The 14,448-nt window shown below is 45.2% G+C and overlaps 1 protein-coding gene across 1 annotated transcript; it reads left to right on the top strand.

Annotated features, from left to right (window-relative positions):
- Window positions 1-12,104: 12,104 nt before the first annotated feature.
- LOC139830516 (uncharacterized) lies at window positions 12,105-13,570 on the top strand. Its single transcript, XM_071818751.1, has 4 exons — window positions 12,105-12,377; window positions 12,476-12,548; window positions 12,649-12,912; window positions 12,986-13,570. Exons 1-4 carry the CDS (start codon window positions 12,120-12,122, stop codon window positions 13,429-13,431), a joined length of 1,041 nt encoding a protein of 346 aa, XP_071674852.1. The 5' UTR covers window positions 12,105-12,119; the 3' UTR covers window positions 13,432-13,570.
- The last annotated feature ends 878 nt before the right edge of the window (window positions 13,571-14,448 follow it).

Genomic DNA, 14,448 nt, shown 5'->3' with positions numbered 1-14,448 from the left:
AGATGGCGATGGAGATGGCAGCGGTGTCGATGGAGAAGCCTTCCGGGGGCACTTCCCCGTTCCGGCGGCGTGCCGGAACAGAGACTCCTGTCCCCCAGATCTTGGCTTCACGATGGCGGCGGCTCTGGAAGGTTTCTGTGGGTTTCGTCGAACGCCTCAGGGTTTTCGCGACGGAGGCTTTAAATAGGCGAAGAGGCGGCGCAGGAGGGTCGAAGGGGTGCCCACACCATAGGGTGGCGCGGGCCCCCCCTGGCCGCGCCGGCCTAGGGTTTGGTGGGCCTGTGCCCCCCCTCTGGTCCTTCTCGTGTGTTCTGGATGCTTCCGGTGAAAATAGGAACCTGGGCGTTGATTTCGTCCAATTCTGAGAATATTTCGTTACTAGGATTTCTGAAACCAAAAACAGCAGAAAACAGGAACTGGCACTTCGGCATCTTGTTAATAGGTTAGTTCCAGAAAATGCACGAATATGACATAAAGTGTGCATAAAACATATAGATAACATCAATAATGTGGCATGGAACATAAGAAATTATCGATACGTCGGAGACGTATCATATAGCAAGAGTGGTTCTTTTTCCTTCGGAGCCACCAACACCGGGGGTGTCAAAATTGTGCGCTTCAGATGCTCAAAAGTTTTGTCTGCTTCTTCGTTACACTCGAACTTTACTCCTTGCTTGATGAGCGCGTAGAAGGGTAGCACTTTTTCTCCTAGCCTGGCGACAAACCTGCTCAAAGCTGCGAAACGGTCTGTGATCTGCTGTATCTCCTTGAGGTTGGTTGGCTTCCTCATCGTCACGATGGCCTGTATTTTTTCGGGATTTGCCTCGATTCCTCTAGCAGATACCAAGTACCCCAGGAGTTCTCCCGCAAAAACACCAAAGGAGCACTTCATCGGGTTTATCTTGAGGTGAAACTTGTCGAGGTTATCGAAGGTTTCTCTAAGATCATCGATCAGAGATGACCCTTGCTTTGTTGCTATGACAACGTCATCGATATATACTTGAACGTTCTTGACAATCTGTATGGCGAGGCACTTCTGCATCATCCTCTGATAGGTAGCTCCCACGTTTTCAACCTGAAGGGCATTGTTCTGTAACAAAACACGCCACAAGGGGTTACAAAAGCTGTTTTGACTTCATCTTCCTCTTTTAGGCGGATCTGGTTGTAACCAGAATACGCGTCCATGAAGGAAATACATTCGTATCCCGCTGTTGAGTCAATAATTTAATCGATCCTCGGGAGGGGAAAGTGATCCTTTGGAGAATATTTATTGAGTCACGTGAAGTCGACGCACATGCGAAGGACATCCGTGTTTTTCTTCAGGACCAGAACTGGGTTAGCGACCCATGTGGCCTCTGTATGTAGTTCCTTGATGAAATTTGCTTCTCGAAGTCGATTAATCTCTGATAGCATAGCTTTGCGGTTTGGCTCCGAGAAAGGCCGCAAATGTTGTCGGATTGGCCTAGCCCTTGGATCCAAATTAAGGGGGTGCTCGGAAAGTTCCCCGGGTACTCCTGGCATGTCAGCTAGACACCATGCGAAGATTTCCCAGCGCTCACGGAGGAACTCGACGAGCCCGCTTTCCTATGCACTATCCATGTTTGTTGCAATAGCTGTCGTGTTCTTAGGATCCGTCGGGTGAATCTGCACTTCCTTGGAATTCTTAAAGGTGTCGAAGGTTTGCTCCTTGAGCAGCCTTCCTCCGTCGGGTAGCACGTCGTAGTCGGTGGTGAGTCTAGAAGTTGCATACTCAGCTTGCATCCCGAAAGTTTCGGAAAGCTTATGAAAGTCCTTGTCACATTTATCTGCTAGAGAAAAACTTCCCTTCACTGTGATTGGGCCTTTGGGACCAGGAATCCTCCATAGCAAGTATGTGTAATGCGGTACAAACATGAATCTGGCATACGCAGGTCGACCCAATATAGCGTGATACTGTGATGGAAAATCGATAACCTCAAACTCCAACTTCTCCCTCCTGTAGTTTTCTCGAGTTCCAGATTGCACGTCAAGGTTTATCTTTCCCAAAGGATACTTCGGCTTCTCTGGTGTGACGCCATGAAAGCGTGTATATGTTGGAGTCAGATTTGCCAGAGAGATATTCATCTTCCTCAAAGTGTCCGCGTATATGAGATTCAAGATGCTCCCTCCATCTATGAATATACGTGAGACCTCGAATCCAGCGATCACTTCCGGTAAAATCATGGTTGCTTGTCCTGGTCGTGGTACTTGGGGTGGTTGATCCGCTTGAGTAAATCATATGTCATGTCCCGACCAATTGAGGTACTCGATGGTTGGTGGAGGCATCTTCTCTGCCATGTATACCTGTCGCGAAATTACCTTTTGCGTCCTATTCGAGGGTCTCCCTTTCTGAATCATCAACACTGCTCCTGTTGTGTCAATGTAAGGATTGTTGTTTGTTGGAGCTACCGCCAACTGCAACTGATGTTGATTTTCACTAGTAACTGTGGGTGGTGGTGGCAGGTGAACCTCGCTTCTTGGTACCTTGTTTGCTGCTTGTGCATTTGTATGCTCCGCATATCTATGCAGAGCTAGGAATGTTCGACAGTCCTTCTGAAGGTGCCGTGACTGTCTTTTTCCATCACTGTCGATGAAAAAGTGCATCTGGCATGGCCCTTTCAGAAGATCTTCGGGTGATATATTGTATGGCCTCGGGAACCTTGGCCGATTATTTTGTATGTTGGAGCTTGGCGCATCTTGATGATCATTGTGTTGCTCGTTACCTCTCTGGTAATCACCCCGATGATTTCCTCCACTGTTTCCTCGGAAGCCAGCCGCCACTTGGCTGGGACCGTCATAATCTGAGAACTGACGAGAATATCGTCGCCTATTTTGGTTGTTGTTTCTGTTGCGATCTTCTTCGGGTGATCTGTGCCATTTATTATGAACAACATCTTCACCATCCGCCCAACATTTGCTATCTCCATGAGATCTGCTATTGTTCTTGGCCTGGATCTGCCCAAATCCTCGATTAAGTCTCTTCTTCGGATCCCCGCGACAAATGCGTCGATTGCTCTTTCGTCACATATATTTTCTACCGAATTTTTTATGATGTTCCATCGCTGGATGTACACCCTCATTAGTTCGTCATACTTCTGTTTGCATGCCCTCAACACTTCTATTGACGCGGGTTTCTTGCACGTTGATGGAAGTTTTTCACGAATAGGTCCTCGAAAGTCTCCCAGCTGTCGATGGATCCTTCCAGTAATTTCTTTATCCACGATCTTGCGGCTCCACTGAGGTAAACCTGGATGCTCTCCATGGCAGTTGCTCGAGTTCCTCCTGTTAACTTCACCATTTCCGGGTAATCTACCAGCTAATCCTCTGGGTCTTGCAAGCCATCGAACTTTTTATAATTATCGGGTAACTTAAACCCAGAAGGAACCTGAGTTTTACAGACTCGTCAAACAAGGGAGCCCGCACATATCCTCTTCGTCGACTTCTGGTGATTGCCGATGTTCTCTTCTCTCCTGTCGTGCTCTATCGACTCGAGCTTGTATCGTCGTGTCTCTTGGGTCCCCAACTCGATGAGGATCTCGCGCAGCCGAAGTAGGTTGAGGATTATTTTTCCTTGGTGTGCTATCGGGTTGCGGTGCACTCGCTCCTTGTATCGCTGTCCCAATGACTCCAACTCCTGCCATGGCCATGTTGTACAATGCTTCCCTGGGATCTCCTGCAGGTGGCTTAGATGCTAATATGAAAGCATGTGTCGCCATATATCCTTCTTCCGGTGTTTTGGGGATGATGTGCCCTCTTGTATCTATCAACATAAATGATATGTCGAGGTTCTGTATCAGGTTCACTCTTTCGTGCTTAGACACATTACCTAGCCGAGATCTTCCTCTCACGCGTGTTGCTCGGTGACTATCTCCTGCGGTTCATGAGTGTTGGCTCAGGTTGGCTCTGCGCCTACTCGACGCTGAGGCTGTAGCTTTTCTCTGCTCAAGTACAACCTTTTCTTTTTCTATCTCTCGTCTGGCACGAGCGAGTCTATATTAATACGCTTGCAGCTCTTGTAATGTAGATGTAGTGGTCATCGGCTCTGTGCCATTCATGGCTCTTATTGCTCTGTCCTAGGCTTCCTGCGGAAGTTGTAATTTCTCACGCGGTGTGGGCCCGACATATTTATTTACTAATCCTCATGTGAGATCAGCGGGATCGATGTATGGATTTCCCAAATCATCGAAAGCCTCTGATGTTTCATCCTCCTGGCAACTTGAGTCACCAATTGCACATACTTGATGATATTTTGTCATTATGTTTTCATCTTCGGGGTCGGTGACACCATCGTAACGATCGGCGAAGACCTCCCGAATAGAAGTAGATATTTCGATGAAGTCAAAACTGTCGATGCTCTCCGAGTCGCTGTCCAGATCAGAATCCGTAAAGACCCGAAAGACATCCCACCGAGCAGATCGGCGAGTTCTCCACTGGCGGCGGGTTTGACGTAGCTTTCCGACGAAGTCTCTTTGTCGCCTGACTCGATTGATGCTGTTGATCCCGAAAAATCGGAATTGGTTGCTAACGGTCCCGAAAAAATCGGTGCCGCCAGGCGATGCGATCCTTCTTTCCCGACGCGGAAGCGGAAGCTCCAGAACGTCATCTCCATTGACTCCTCCAGATCGGCATATGCATGCAAATGGGCGGGAGGGTGAGGAACAAAATCGACGAGATCAGGTTTGACCTGTTTACCTCCGTCCATCGCGTTGCTTGCCACTGATGATGTCGTTGATGTTGAACGTGCCATCGAGATCAGCTCCTTGGCGCCTCCAATTCCCACAGATGGCGCCAATTGACAAGCTATTAACTTGTCAATTCCTACAAGTTGTAGACTAGGGTTTTGGGGAAAGTAGAGCGCAAGTAGATCTCGAAGGTTTCAGACGAAAAGGTGCTTGACTATGAAAAACTAGGGTGTGTGTTGACAATTATTCGATCCTTTCTTTCTCCCTCGGCTCCCCTTTATATAGGAGCTAGAGGCGAGGCTTTCGTATCGTACAAGGTTACAATGTTTGGAAGATTTACACGAGTCCTTCTCATATTACAACAAGACTTCCTAATATATCTATTTTCCATATCGTGTTTGCTGGGCTTCCGAGCTTCATAAACTTCGGGTTATGGGCCTTCAGTTATCCCCGGGTACCTTATTTGGCAGGCCCATATGGGATGCCTATGTCACCTCCATTGTTGACTTTGAAGAACTTGCCCTATCTTTTGATCCCCCCATGATTCTTGCTCATTCTTGAGGGATCTAAGAGAGGAGATCTAGATCTACAATCCCCACCGATCCATTTCTCCTCTAAGTGAGGAGAACCCTTTGGATCTAGATCTTGGAGTCATTTGTTGATTTCCTCTTTGTTCTTCATCTCTAATCTCATCCTAGCATTTGTTGCTTTGGTGGGGTTTGAGTGTGAAGGATTTGAACACTGATACGCGTAAAGCACACGTCCGTTGGGAAACCCAAGAGGAAGGTGTGATGCGTACAGCAGCAAGTTTTCCCTCGGTAAGAAACCAAGGTTATCAAACCAGTAGGAGTCAAGAAGCACGTGAAGGTTGTTGGTGACGGAGTGTAGTGCGGTGCAACACCAGGGATTCCGGCGCCAACGTGGAACCTGCACAACACAATCAAAGTACTTTGCCCCAACATAACAGTGAGGTTGTCAATCTCACTGGCTTGCTGTAACAAAGGATTAAATGTATGGTGTGGAAAATGATGTTTGTATGCGAAGAACAGTAAAGAACAATGTTTGCAGTAGATTGTATTCGATGTAAAAGAATGGACCGGGGTCCACAGTTCACTAGTGGTGTCTCTCCAATAAGATATAGCATGTTGGGTGAACAAATTACAGTTGGGCAATTGACAAATAAAGAGGGCATAACAATGCACATACATATCATGATGAGTAGTGTGAAATTCAATTGGGCATTACGACAAAGTACATAGACCGCTATCCAGCATGCATCTATGCCTAAAAATTCCACCTTCAGGTTAGCATCCGCACCCCTTCCAGTATTAAGTTGCAAACAACAGACAATTGCATTAAGTATGGTGCGTAATGTAATCAACAAAAATATCCTTAGACAAAGCATTGATGTTTTATCCCTAGTGGCAACAACACATCCACAACCTTAGAACTTTCCGTCACTGTCCCAGATTAAATGGAGGCATGAACCCACTATCGAGCATAAATACTCCCTCTTGGAGTTACAAGTATCAACTTGGCCAGAGCCTCTACTAGCAACGGAGAGCATGCAAGATCATAAACAACACATATATGATAGATTGATAATCAACATAACATAGTATTCCATATTCATCGGATCCCAACAAACACAACATGTAGCATTACAAATAGATGATCTTGATCATGTTAGGCAGCTCACAAGATCGAACAATGATAGCACATGAGGAGAAGACAACCATCTAGCTACTGCTATGGACCCATAGTCTAGGGGTGAACTACTCACACATAAATCCGGAGGTGATCATGGTGATGAAGAGTCCTCCGGGAGATGATTCCCCTCTCCGGCAGGGTGCCGGAGGCGATCTCCTGAATCCCCCGAGATGGGATTGTTGGCGGCGGCGTCTCTGGAAGGTTTTCCGTATCGTGGCTCTCAGTACTGGGGTTTTCGCGACGAATGCTTTAAGTAGGCGGAAGGGTAGGGTTGGAGGCGGCGCGAGGGCCCCACACACTAGGGCGGCGCGACCCCACCCTTGGCCGTGCGGCCCTGGCGTGGCGGCGCCTCGTCGCCCCACTTCGTAATCATTTCGGTCTTCTGGAAGCTTCGCGGAAAAATAAGACCCTGGGCGTTGATTTCGTCCAATTCCAAGAATATTTCCTTTGTAGGATTTCTGAAACCAAAAACAGCAGAAAACAGCAACTGGCTCTTCGGCATCTTGTCAATAGGTTAGTGCCGGAAAATGCATAAATATGACATAAAGTGTGTATAAAACATGTGAGTATCATCATAAAAGTAGCATGGAACATAAGAAATTATAGGTACATTTGAGACGTATCAAGCATCCCCAAGCTTAGTTCCTACTCGCCCTCGAGTAGGTAAACGATAACAAAGATAATTTCTGAAGTGACATGCTATCATAATCTTGATCAATACTATTGTAAAGCATACGTAATGAATGAAGTGATTCGAAGCAATGGTAAAGACAATGATTAAACAACTGAATCATATAGCAAAGACTTTTCATGAATAGTACTTTCAAGACAAGCATCAATAAGACTTGCATAGGAGTTAACTCATAAAGCAATAAATTCTTAGTAGAAAGTTTTGAAGCAACACAAAGGAAGATATAAGTTTCAGCAGTTTCTTGCAACTTCAACATGTTTATCTCATGGATAATTGTCAACACAAAGTAATATGATGAATGCAAATAAGCAAGTATGTAGGAATCAATGCACACAGTTGACACAAGTGTTTGCTTCTAAGATAGAAAGAAGTAGGTGAACTGACTCAACATAAAAGTAGAAGAATGGCCCTTTGCAGAGGGAAGCATGGATTGCTATATTTGTGCTAGAGCTTTTATTTTGAAAGCATAGAAACAATTTTGTCAACGGTAGTAATAATTCATATGTGTTATGCATAAGATATCTTATAAGTTGCAAGCCTCATGCATAGATTACCAATAGTGCCCGCACCTTGTCCTAATTAGCTTGGATTTACATGGATTATCATTGCATAGCATATGTTTCAACCAAGTGTCACAAAGGGGTACCTCTATGCCGCCTGTACAAAGGTCTAAGGAGAAAGCTCGCATTGGATTTCTTGCTTTTGATTATTCTCAACTTAGACATCCATACCGGGACAACATAGACAACATATAATGGACACCTCTTTAATGCATAAGCATTCAACAACAAATAATATTATCATATGAGATTGAGGATTGTTGTCCAAACTGAAACTTCCACCATGGATCATGGCTTTAGTTAGCGGCCCGATATTCTTCTATAACAATATGCATACTCAAACCATTTGATCATGATAAATCACCCTTACTTCAGACAAGACGAACATGCATAGCAACTCACATGATATTCAACAGAGGTGAAATAGTTGATGGCATCCCCAGGAACATGGTTATCGCTCAACAAGCAACTTATAAGAAATAAGATACATAAATACATATTCAATACCACAATAGTTTTTAATCTATTTTTCCCATGAGCTATATATTGGAAAGACAAAGAATGGAATTTTAAAGGTAGCACTCAAGCAATTTACTTTGGAATGGCAGAAAAATACCATGTAGTAGGTAGGTATGGTGGACACAAATGGCGTAGTTTTTGGCTAAAGGTTTTTGGATGCACGAGAAGTAATCCCTCTCAATACAAGGCTTAGGCTAGCAAGGTTGTTTGAAGCAAACACAAGTATAAACCGGTACAGCAAAACTTACATAAGAACATATTGCAAGCATTATAAGACTCTACACTGTCTTCCTTGTTGTTCAAACCCTCACCAGAAAATATCTAGACTTTAGAGAGACCAATCATGCAAACCAAATGTCAACAAGCTCTACAGCATTTCTTCATTAATAGGTGCAAAGTACAAGATGCAAGAGCTTAAACATGATCTATTTGAGCACAACAATTGCCAAGTATCAAATTATTCAAGACATTATGACAACTACCACATGAAGCATTTTCTGTTTCCAACCATATAACAATAAACGAAGCAGTTTCAACCTTCGCCATGAACATTAAGAGTAAAACTAAGAACCCATGTGTTCATATGCAACAGCGGTGCGTGTCTCTCTCCCACACAAGGAATGCTAGGATCCGATTTTATTCAAACAAAAACAAAAAAAAAACATAAAGACGCTCCAAGTAAAGCACATAAGATGTGACGGAATAAAAATATAGTTTCACTAGAGGTGACCTGATAAGTTGTCGATGAAGAAGGGGATGACAAGGGATTAACTTGTCAATGCCTATGGATTGTAGGCTAGGGTTTAGTTAGAAGTAGAGGGTAAGTAGATCTCGAAGGTTTCAGCCGAAAAGTACTCGACGATTGTGAAAACTAGGGTTTGCAGACAATGATTCGGTCCTCTCTTTTGTCCCTCGACTCCCCCTTATATATGAGGTGAAGCCGAGGGACTCGTGCTATACAAGTTTACAGAGTCCGGGACGGTTTCTAACTCGTCCCGCCAGATTACAAACAACACTTCCTATTACAACTCTATTTCTTCCTTAAACGCATCTTGGGCTCCCGAATCTTCTTATTCTTCGGGTAGTGGGCCTTCAATAAACCCCGGGTACTATATTCGGCAGGCCCATTTGGGATGCCTATGTCAGTAGCCCCCGAGATTTTGCTTGAATTGTAAAGTCAGGGAAAATCTCCACTGTTTATTTTTACCCGAAAGCCTTAACTTTCTATATTTCTTCTCATAAAATTCTATATTGTACAGGGATATTGGTAATTGGGGCTAGTTCATCCTCGACGGATCGTGTACTAGTTAACTGCTCTAGTGGCAATCCGCAAAAACCTACTTCAAAATCACGTCCCTGGACATGATCTCGGGATATCGGTGTAAACTTCGACAGGTGCCGCTTAAGGTCTTACCATTCTCGTCGAGTCCCGGTCAAATTTATCGGGTACCTAACGCGTCCGTTAGGATTTTTCTTCGTATCTGTTGATACGGATAAAAGTAGCAGAGCGCAGTCTTTGGCGATGCCACGCCCAGCAGAATGGATTCTGGGGTCTTACCTTCGCAAATTTGCGGCATTCAGAAATTGATCGCAACTTTGGCGTCCTGAGAATATATTGTCGAGTGCTTTTCCGGCTGTTGGAATGGCACATTTTATTGAGTCAAATATGACTTATATTGTTCTCCCGATGGGAGTATATGTAGAGTTAATTATAACTCGAAATATACTCTCTTGCTCTTCTATTTTTCCTTTGTTAATTTCATCGGGCACGCGAACAGCGTTCCCGATGGGAGTAGCCCCCGAGGCTACAGCCAAGAACTTGTGCTTGGTTGTAGGCTCAACATTTTATTCCACCTTGTCGCTATTTTGTCATTATTTCGCAATATGAACTCTTTCCTCTTCTTCTTCTTTTCTCTCTTTATTTTTATATTTCTCGGGTGCGCGAACAGCGCTCCCGATGGGAGTAGCCCCCGAGGCTACAGCCAAGAACTTGTGCTTGGTTGTAGGCTCAACATTTTCTATATTGTCATACTCGAAATTTTACTTTTTGTCGGAGTAGCCCCGAGCATTTGGGCAAAAACTTGTATTTGATCAAAGGCTCCCGAAGTATTGAATATTTCATCCTGTCGCCAATCTCTGAATACTTCCTTGTCGACATTCTTCACTTAATCAAATTTACTTCATCCTTGACAAGTAGTCGTGAATTTTCTGTCCTGTGGGTCCATTGCTTTCACCACGTTGACACGTCGTGCAAGTAGTGGACACACGTCCTCCGCTTTCCCGGCGCACGTACGGTAACGCCTATTTCAGTAAAAATACTCTTTTGCCCTTGTGTCTAGAAGATCCATCCTCACCACACGATTTCTTCATCCAACGGCACACCGCTTCACCCGAATCTTATATAAACCCTTCTTCAACCTTCGTTCATCCCTCGCTTGCGCCGCTCACCTGTTCCTTTTCGCAAAACTTCCCTGCGCCCAACTCTCTCCAATCTTCCGTACGCACATACATTGCTCTGCCCACTGCCGTTGATGCCACCGCGCACGCGTCTCGACTTCGCCACAGACGCCGGAATCCAAGATGGCCGCCGAGGATTTTGAGTGGGAGAGATCCAAAATCTCCAATCAAGACATCAACACGCTGAAGAGGCTCGGCCTCATGACGAAGGAGGACGCCATCCGCTTTCCTAGCGAAGAAAGCTACCCCAAGCCTCCAATGGAGTATCGGGTTAGTTTTGTTGATCATCTCATCCGTGGCCTCTCTACCCCAATTCATGATTTTCTCCGCGGTCTTCTCTTTGTTTATGGGATTCAGCTGCACCAACTGACTCCCAATTCCATCCTCCACATTTCTATTTTTATCACCCTCTGCGAATGCTTCCTCGGAGTCCCTCCTAATTGGGCTCTGTGGAAGCGTATTTTCTGCCTCCGCCGCAATGGCTCTCACAACGTCACCTATAACATAGGTGGCGTTGTTATCTGTGTCCGCACTGATGTCGATTACTTCGACGTCAAGTTTCCCGACTCTGTCCAAGGATGGCGCAAGAGATGGCTCTACATCCACGAAGAAAGCGCCAATTCTGTGGAGCACAACATAGTTCCTTTCGACGGAAGTGCCGATTCAGCGTCGCCGTTCTGGGATGCCGAAGCTTCGAAGAAGAGAAAAAGCGACGAGAGGCGCTCATGGCTCGTATCCGTCATCTTCAAAACACTCGAGGCAAAGAGCTATCTGGTGTTCAAATTACTGCCTACTTCCTTAGGATTAGAGTGCAGCCTCTTCGTGCTCGCAAAAATCCCCTTTGGACGTATACTGGTGAAAATGACGCCAACAGAATCTCCAGTGATCTTTCTGTAAAGGACTTGGAAAATTTGGTTCGAACAATTTCTCGATTAGGCAAGAAGGATCCTATTCCCTCCTCTGTCGAGTGGAACCATACAGTGCTTCCAATCCTCTTCCCGAGGTATTTTGTCTTCTCGAAGTTTTATCTTGTTTTGAACTGTTCCTCGTATCTTATTTGCAGTGGTATCTCACTTATTCTCTTTTGTCACTATTTCTTTGTAGAATCATCCTACTATGGCTTCCCTTCCTCCTCTTCCTGAGGATGGAGAGGTCGAAGAAAGAGCCGTTGTCGATGATGTCAACCAGGAGACCCCCTCTTTTGTGAATGAACCCGCAGATTCTCGAAAATCTGCGGGATCTACTGAGAAAGATGCTGCCTCTGAAGATACAACATCAGCACAATCTCCTCCTCCTGCTGTTTCTCCGAAGAGCAAAAGGAAAAGGAGCAATGCCGAAGATTCCGGGACCTCGAAACCCGAAGAAACTGCTCCTTCACCTCGAAAAGCAGCTTATGATCCATATATCGAGAGTATCATCAGCTCGTAGGTTCCTTGCTCTTTTCCTTTTCTATTTGAAGAATTTTATTTTGCCTTGCTTTTTATGCTGCCACTATTTTGTCACAGTGATGATGAAGAAACACCAACTTTAGATGTGGCTGCTCGAACGAGCACGTCACATACTTTAGTTATTTCAGAAAAACCAGTTGAAGGGGAGGAATCGTCGCCTCCTCAACAAAATGTTGATACATCTACTCCTCCTTCGAGCCCCCGTGCCCCTTCACCAAAAAGGGCACGGGTTGAAAAGATTGTTGATCCTGCCCCTCAGTTGGGCAGTTCGTCGACTCTGCTCTTAGATGATGTAAGTTTGTCGGCATCTATATTTTCCTTATTTTGTTTTTTCACACCTTTTCTCTTTTTCATGCCGACGTTTCTTTTGATGTACTTACCTTTGAACAGCCAATGATCAAAGAGCTTCTTCGGATCGGGTCCCAATTTGTTGGGTACCGTGAATATGCCGCCAGAGCCGAAGGTAACGACTTTTATACTTGCTATTTTTCTTTGACTTTCTATTCCTGTTGCTTGTCGCTATTTTTTGATCTTTCTTTTCTTTCTTTTTCATATCTCGACAGAAAAACTTTCAGAGGCCAACGAACGTGTCGACGCACTTGCTCAAAAACTCGAGCAAAGTGAGGCGGCTCGCAAGAAAGCTGAACTTGCTGCTAGCAAAGCCAAGGCCGAGGTTGATGAAGCCAAGGTGAAAGCTGCTAGTGTCGAGGAGCTGCAGAGAAGGCTCAAAGATGCCGAATCTGCCTTAGATGAGCAGAAAACTGCACAAACTGTGCGTGAACAAGAGATCATCAAGCGTCTGAAGTCGCAAAGTCGACGTACGCTGAGTAATATCATCAACCCCTTCTATTGTACTTCCTGTTTCTTGGTTTTTGACTAATGGTTTGTCTCGTGTGGCAGCCCAAACAAACCAAGATTTTGATCTGGAGAATCCCGTCAATGACCCTCTCCTTGATGCACTTTCTCTTCTGGAGTTCCATGGGCGCGAAATTCGTGAAGGCGTGGCCAATGCCAGTGCAAGTTTGTCGGCGTTGTTCCCCTACTTCTTCCCGAAGAAAGAGGAACCTTCGACTTTCCTTGCCCTTGCCAAGCTTTTCAATTCGTCGGAAGACCTGGGATTGAAGATGCGTCAGGAGAATATGAAGGTTGCTGTCGAGAGTACTGTTGCCCTGGTTGCTGACAGCCAACAGACGCTTGATTGGATGAAGGTTGGCGACACCAGCCAGATAGAGCATTCGAGATGGAGGTCGCTGATCAAGGCAGCCAAGCCCAACACTAAGAAGATCTTGGCGTATCTGGGGATCAAGCCAGCTTCGACTCCTAGCTCCTCGAGGCCGGAGGTCTAGTTGCATGCCTCCTTGTTTCTTTTTCTGTTTCTTTTGCTTTTGTTGCCAAAGTAGTTGTTTTGGCGACACTCATTTCTTTAGCTCTACTGTAGTGCCCTTGTAATGATTCCAAGAAATTAATGAAAAACTCTATCTGTCATTTGATGTTGTCTTGTCTAAATTTCAGTTGATATTTGATAACTATACTCCAACTTCCGCTCCTTCCAATGTATCGCCTTCTTCTCGTGCGAGGAGAGCTTTTGCTGATACTGCACCTGTCGACGATACCTTGTCGCAAGAACTGGATGAACTTCGGCAACAACTTCAGTATGCGAAGAAGCAAACACTTGTGATGATGGAGCAATCTCGTAAGTCATCTGAAGCCGAAAAAATTGCTCTTCAACAAGCTCACGAAGCCGTGGCTGCTAAGGAAATTGCTGCTTCCGAGGCTGAAAAGGCAACTACTCGAGAAAATTTCATGCTCGAATTAATGAATGAAGCCAGTCTGAGATATGTCGGGTATGCCTGTTTCGTCCGCTGATATTTTTTATCTTCATGCTACTGTTTCTTAGAGGTTTCCACTTCTTTGTTTTGATAGGTGCCTTTGTTGATGCTGCTGCCGAGGAAGAGAGGGTAAATGCTAGGACAACCCTCCTTGTTAATCTTTCCCTGGACCATGGTTCGTTGTTTTGGGCTACCCCAGAGAGGACCCGCCAAATTGTCAGATTTCAAGATCGCGCCTCTCAAACTCGCGATTTCCTTGACTTCTGTACCAAGACCTTGTCCATGGTTTACAACTCCATGTTTCCTCTAACGTCCAACCAAAAACTCTTCCTGAATTGATGGAAAGGTTCAAGGATGCTCGCAGTATCCATGATTTTGTCAAAGCTCAACTAGTAGCTGGCGCGGATTTGCTCTTATCATGCTCCAAATCTGCCACTCGAAGCTTGACCTTACCCAGGTTGTCGAGAAGGTTCACCAAAAAGTAAAACGTCGGAGAGTTGGTGTTGACAGGATTAACACGAAGGTTACGCCTAT

This window comes from Lolium perenne, chromosome 4, assembly GCF_019359855.2.
Source record: "Lolium perenne isolate Kyuss_39 chromosome 4, Kyuss_2.0, whole genome shotgun sequence".
NCBI lineage: Eukaryota > Viridiplantae > Streptophyta > Magnoliopsida > Poales > Poaceae > Lolium > Lolium perenne.
This window is presented reverse-complemented; position numbering and strand designations above follow the sequence as displayed.

Excerpts from the sequence above, each read along its gene's own strand:
- LOC139830516 (XM_071818751.1), top strand. The coding sequence starts at position 12,120 with ATGCTGCCACTATTTTGTCACAGTGATGATGAAGAAACACCAACTTTA. Across the intron at positions 12,378-12,475 it reads CGACTCTGCTCTTAGATGAT|CCAATGATCAAAGAGCTTCT; the intron begins GTAAGTTTGTCG and ends ACCTTTGAACAG. Across the intron at positions 12,913-12,985 it reads GCAAAGTCGACGTACGCTGA|CCCAAACAAACCAAGATTTT; the intron begins GTAATATCATCA and ends CTCGTGTGGCAG.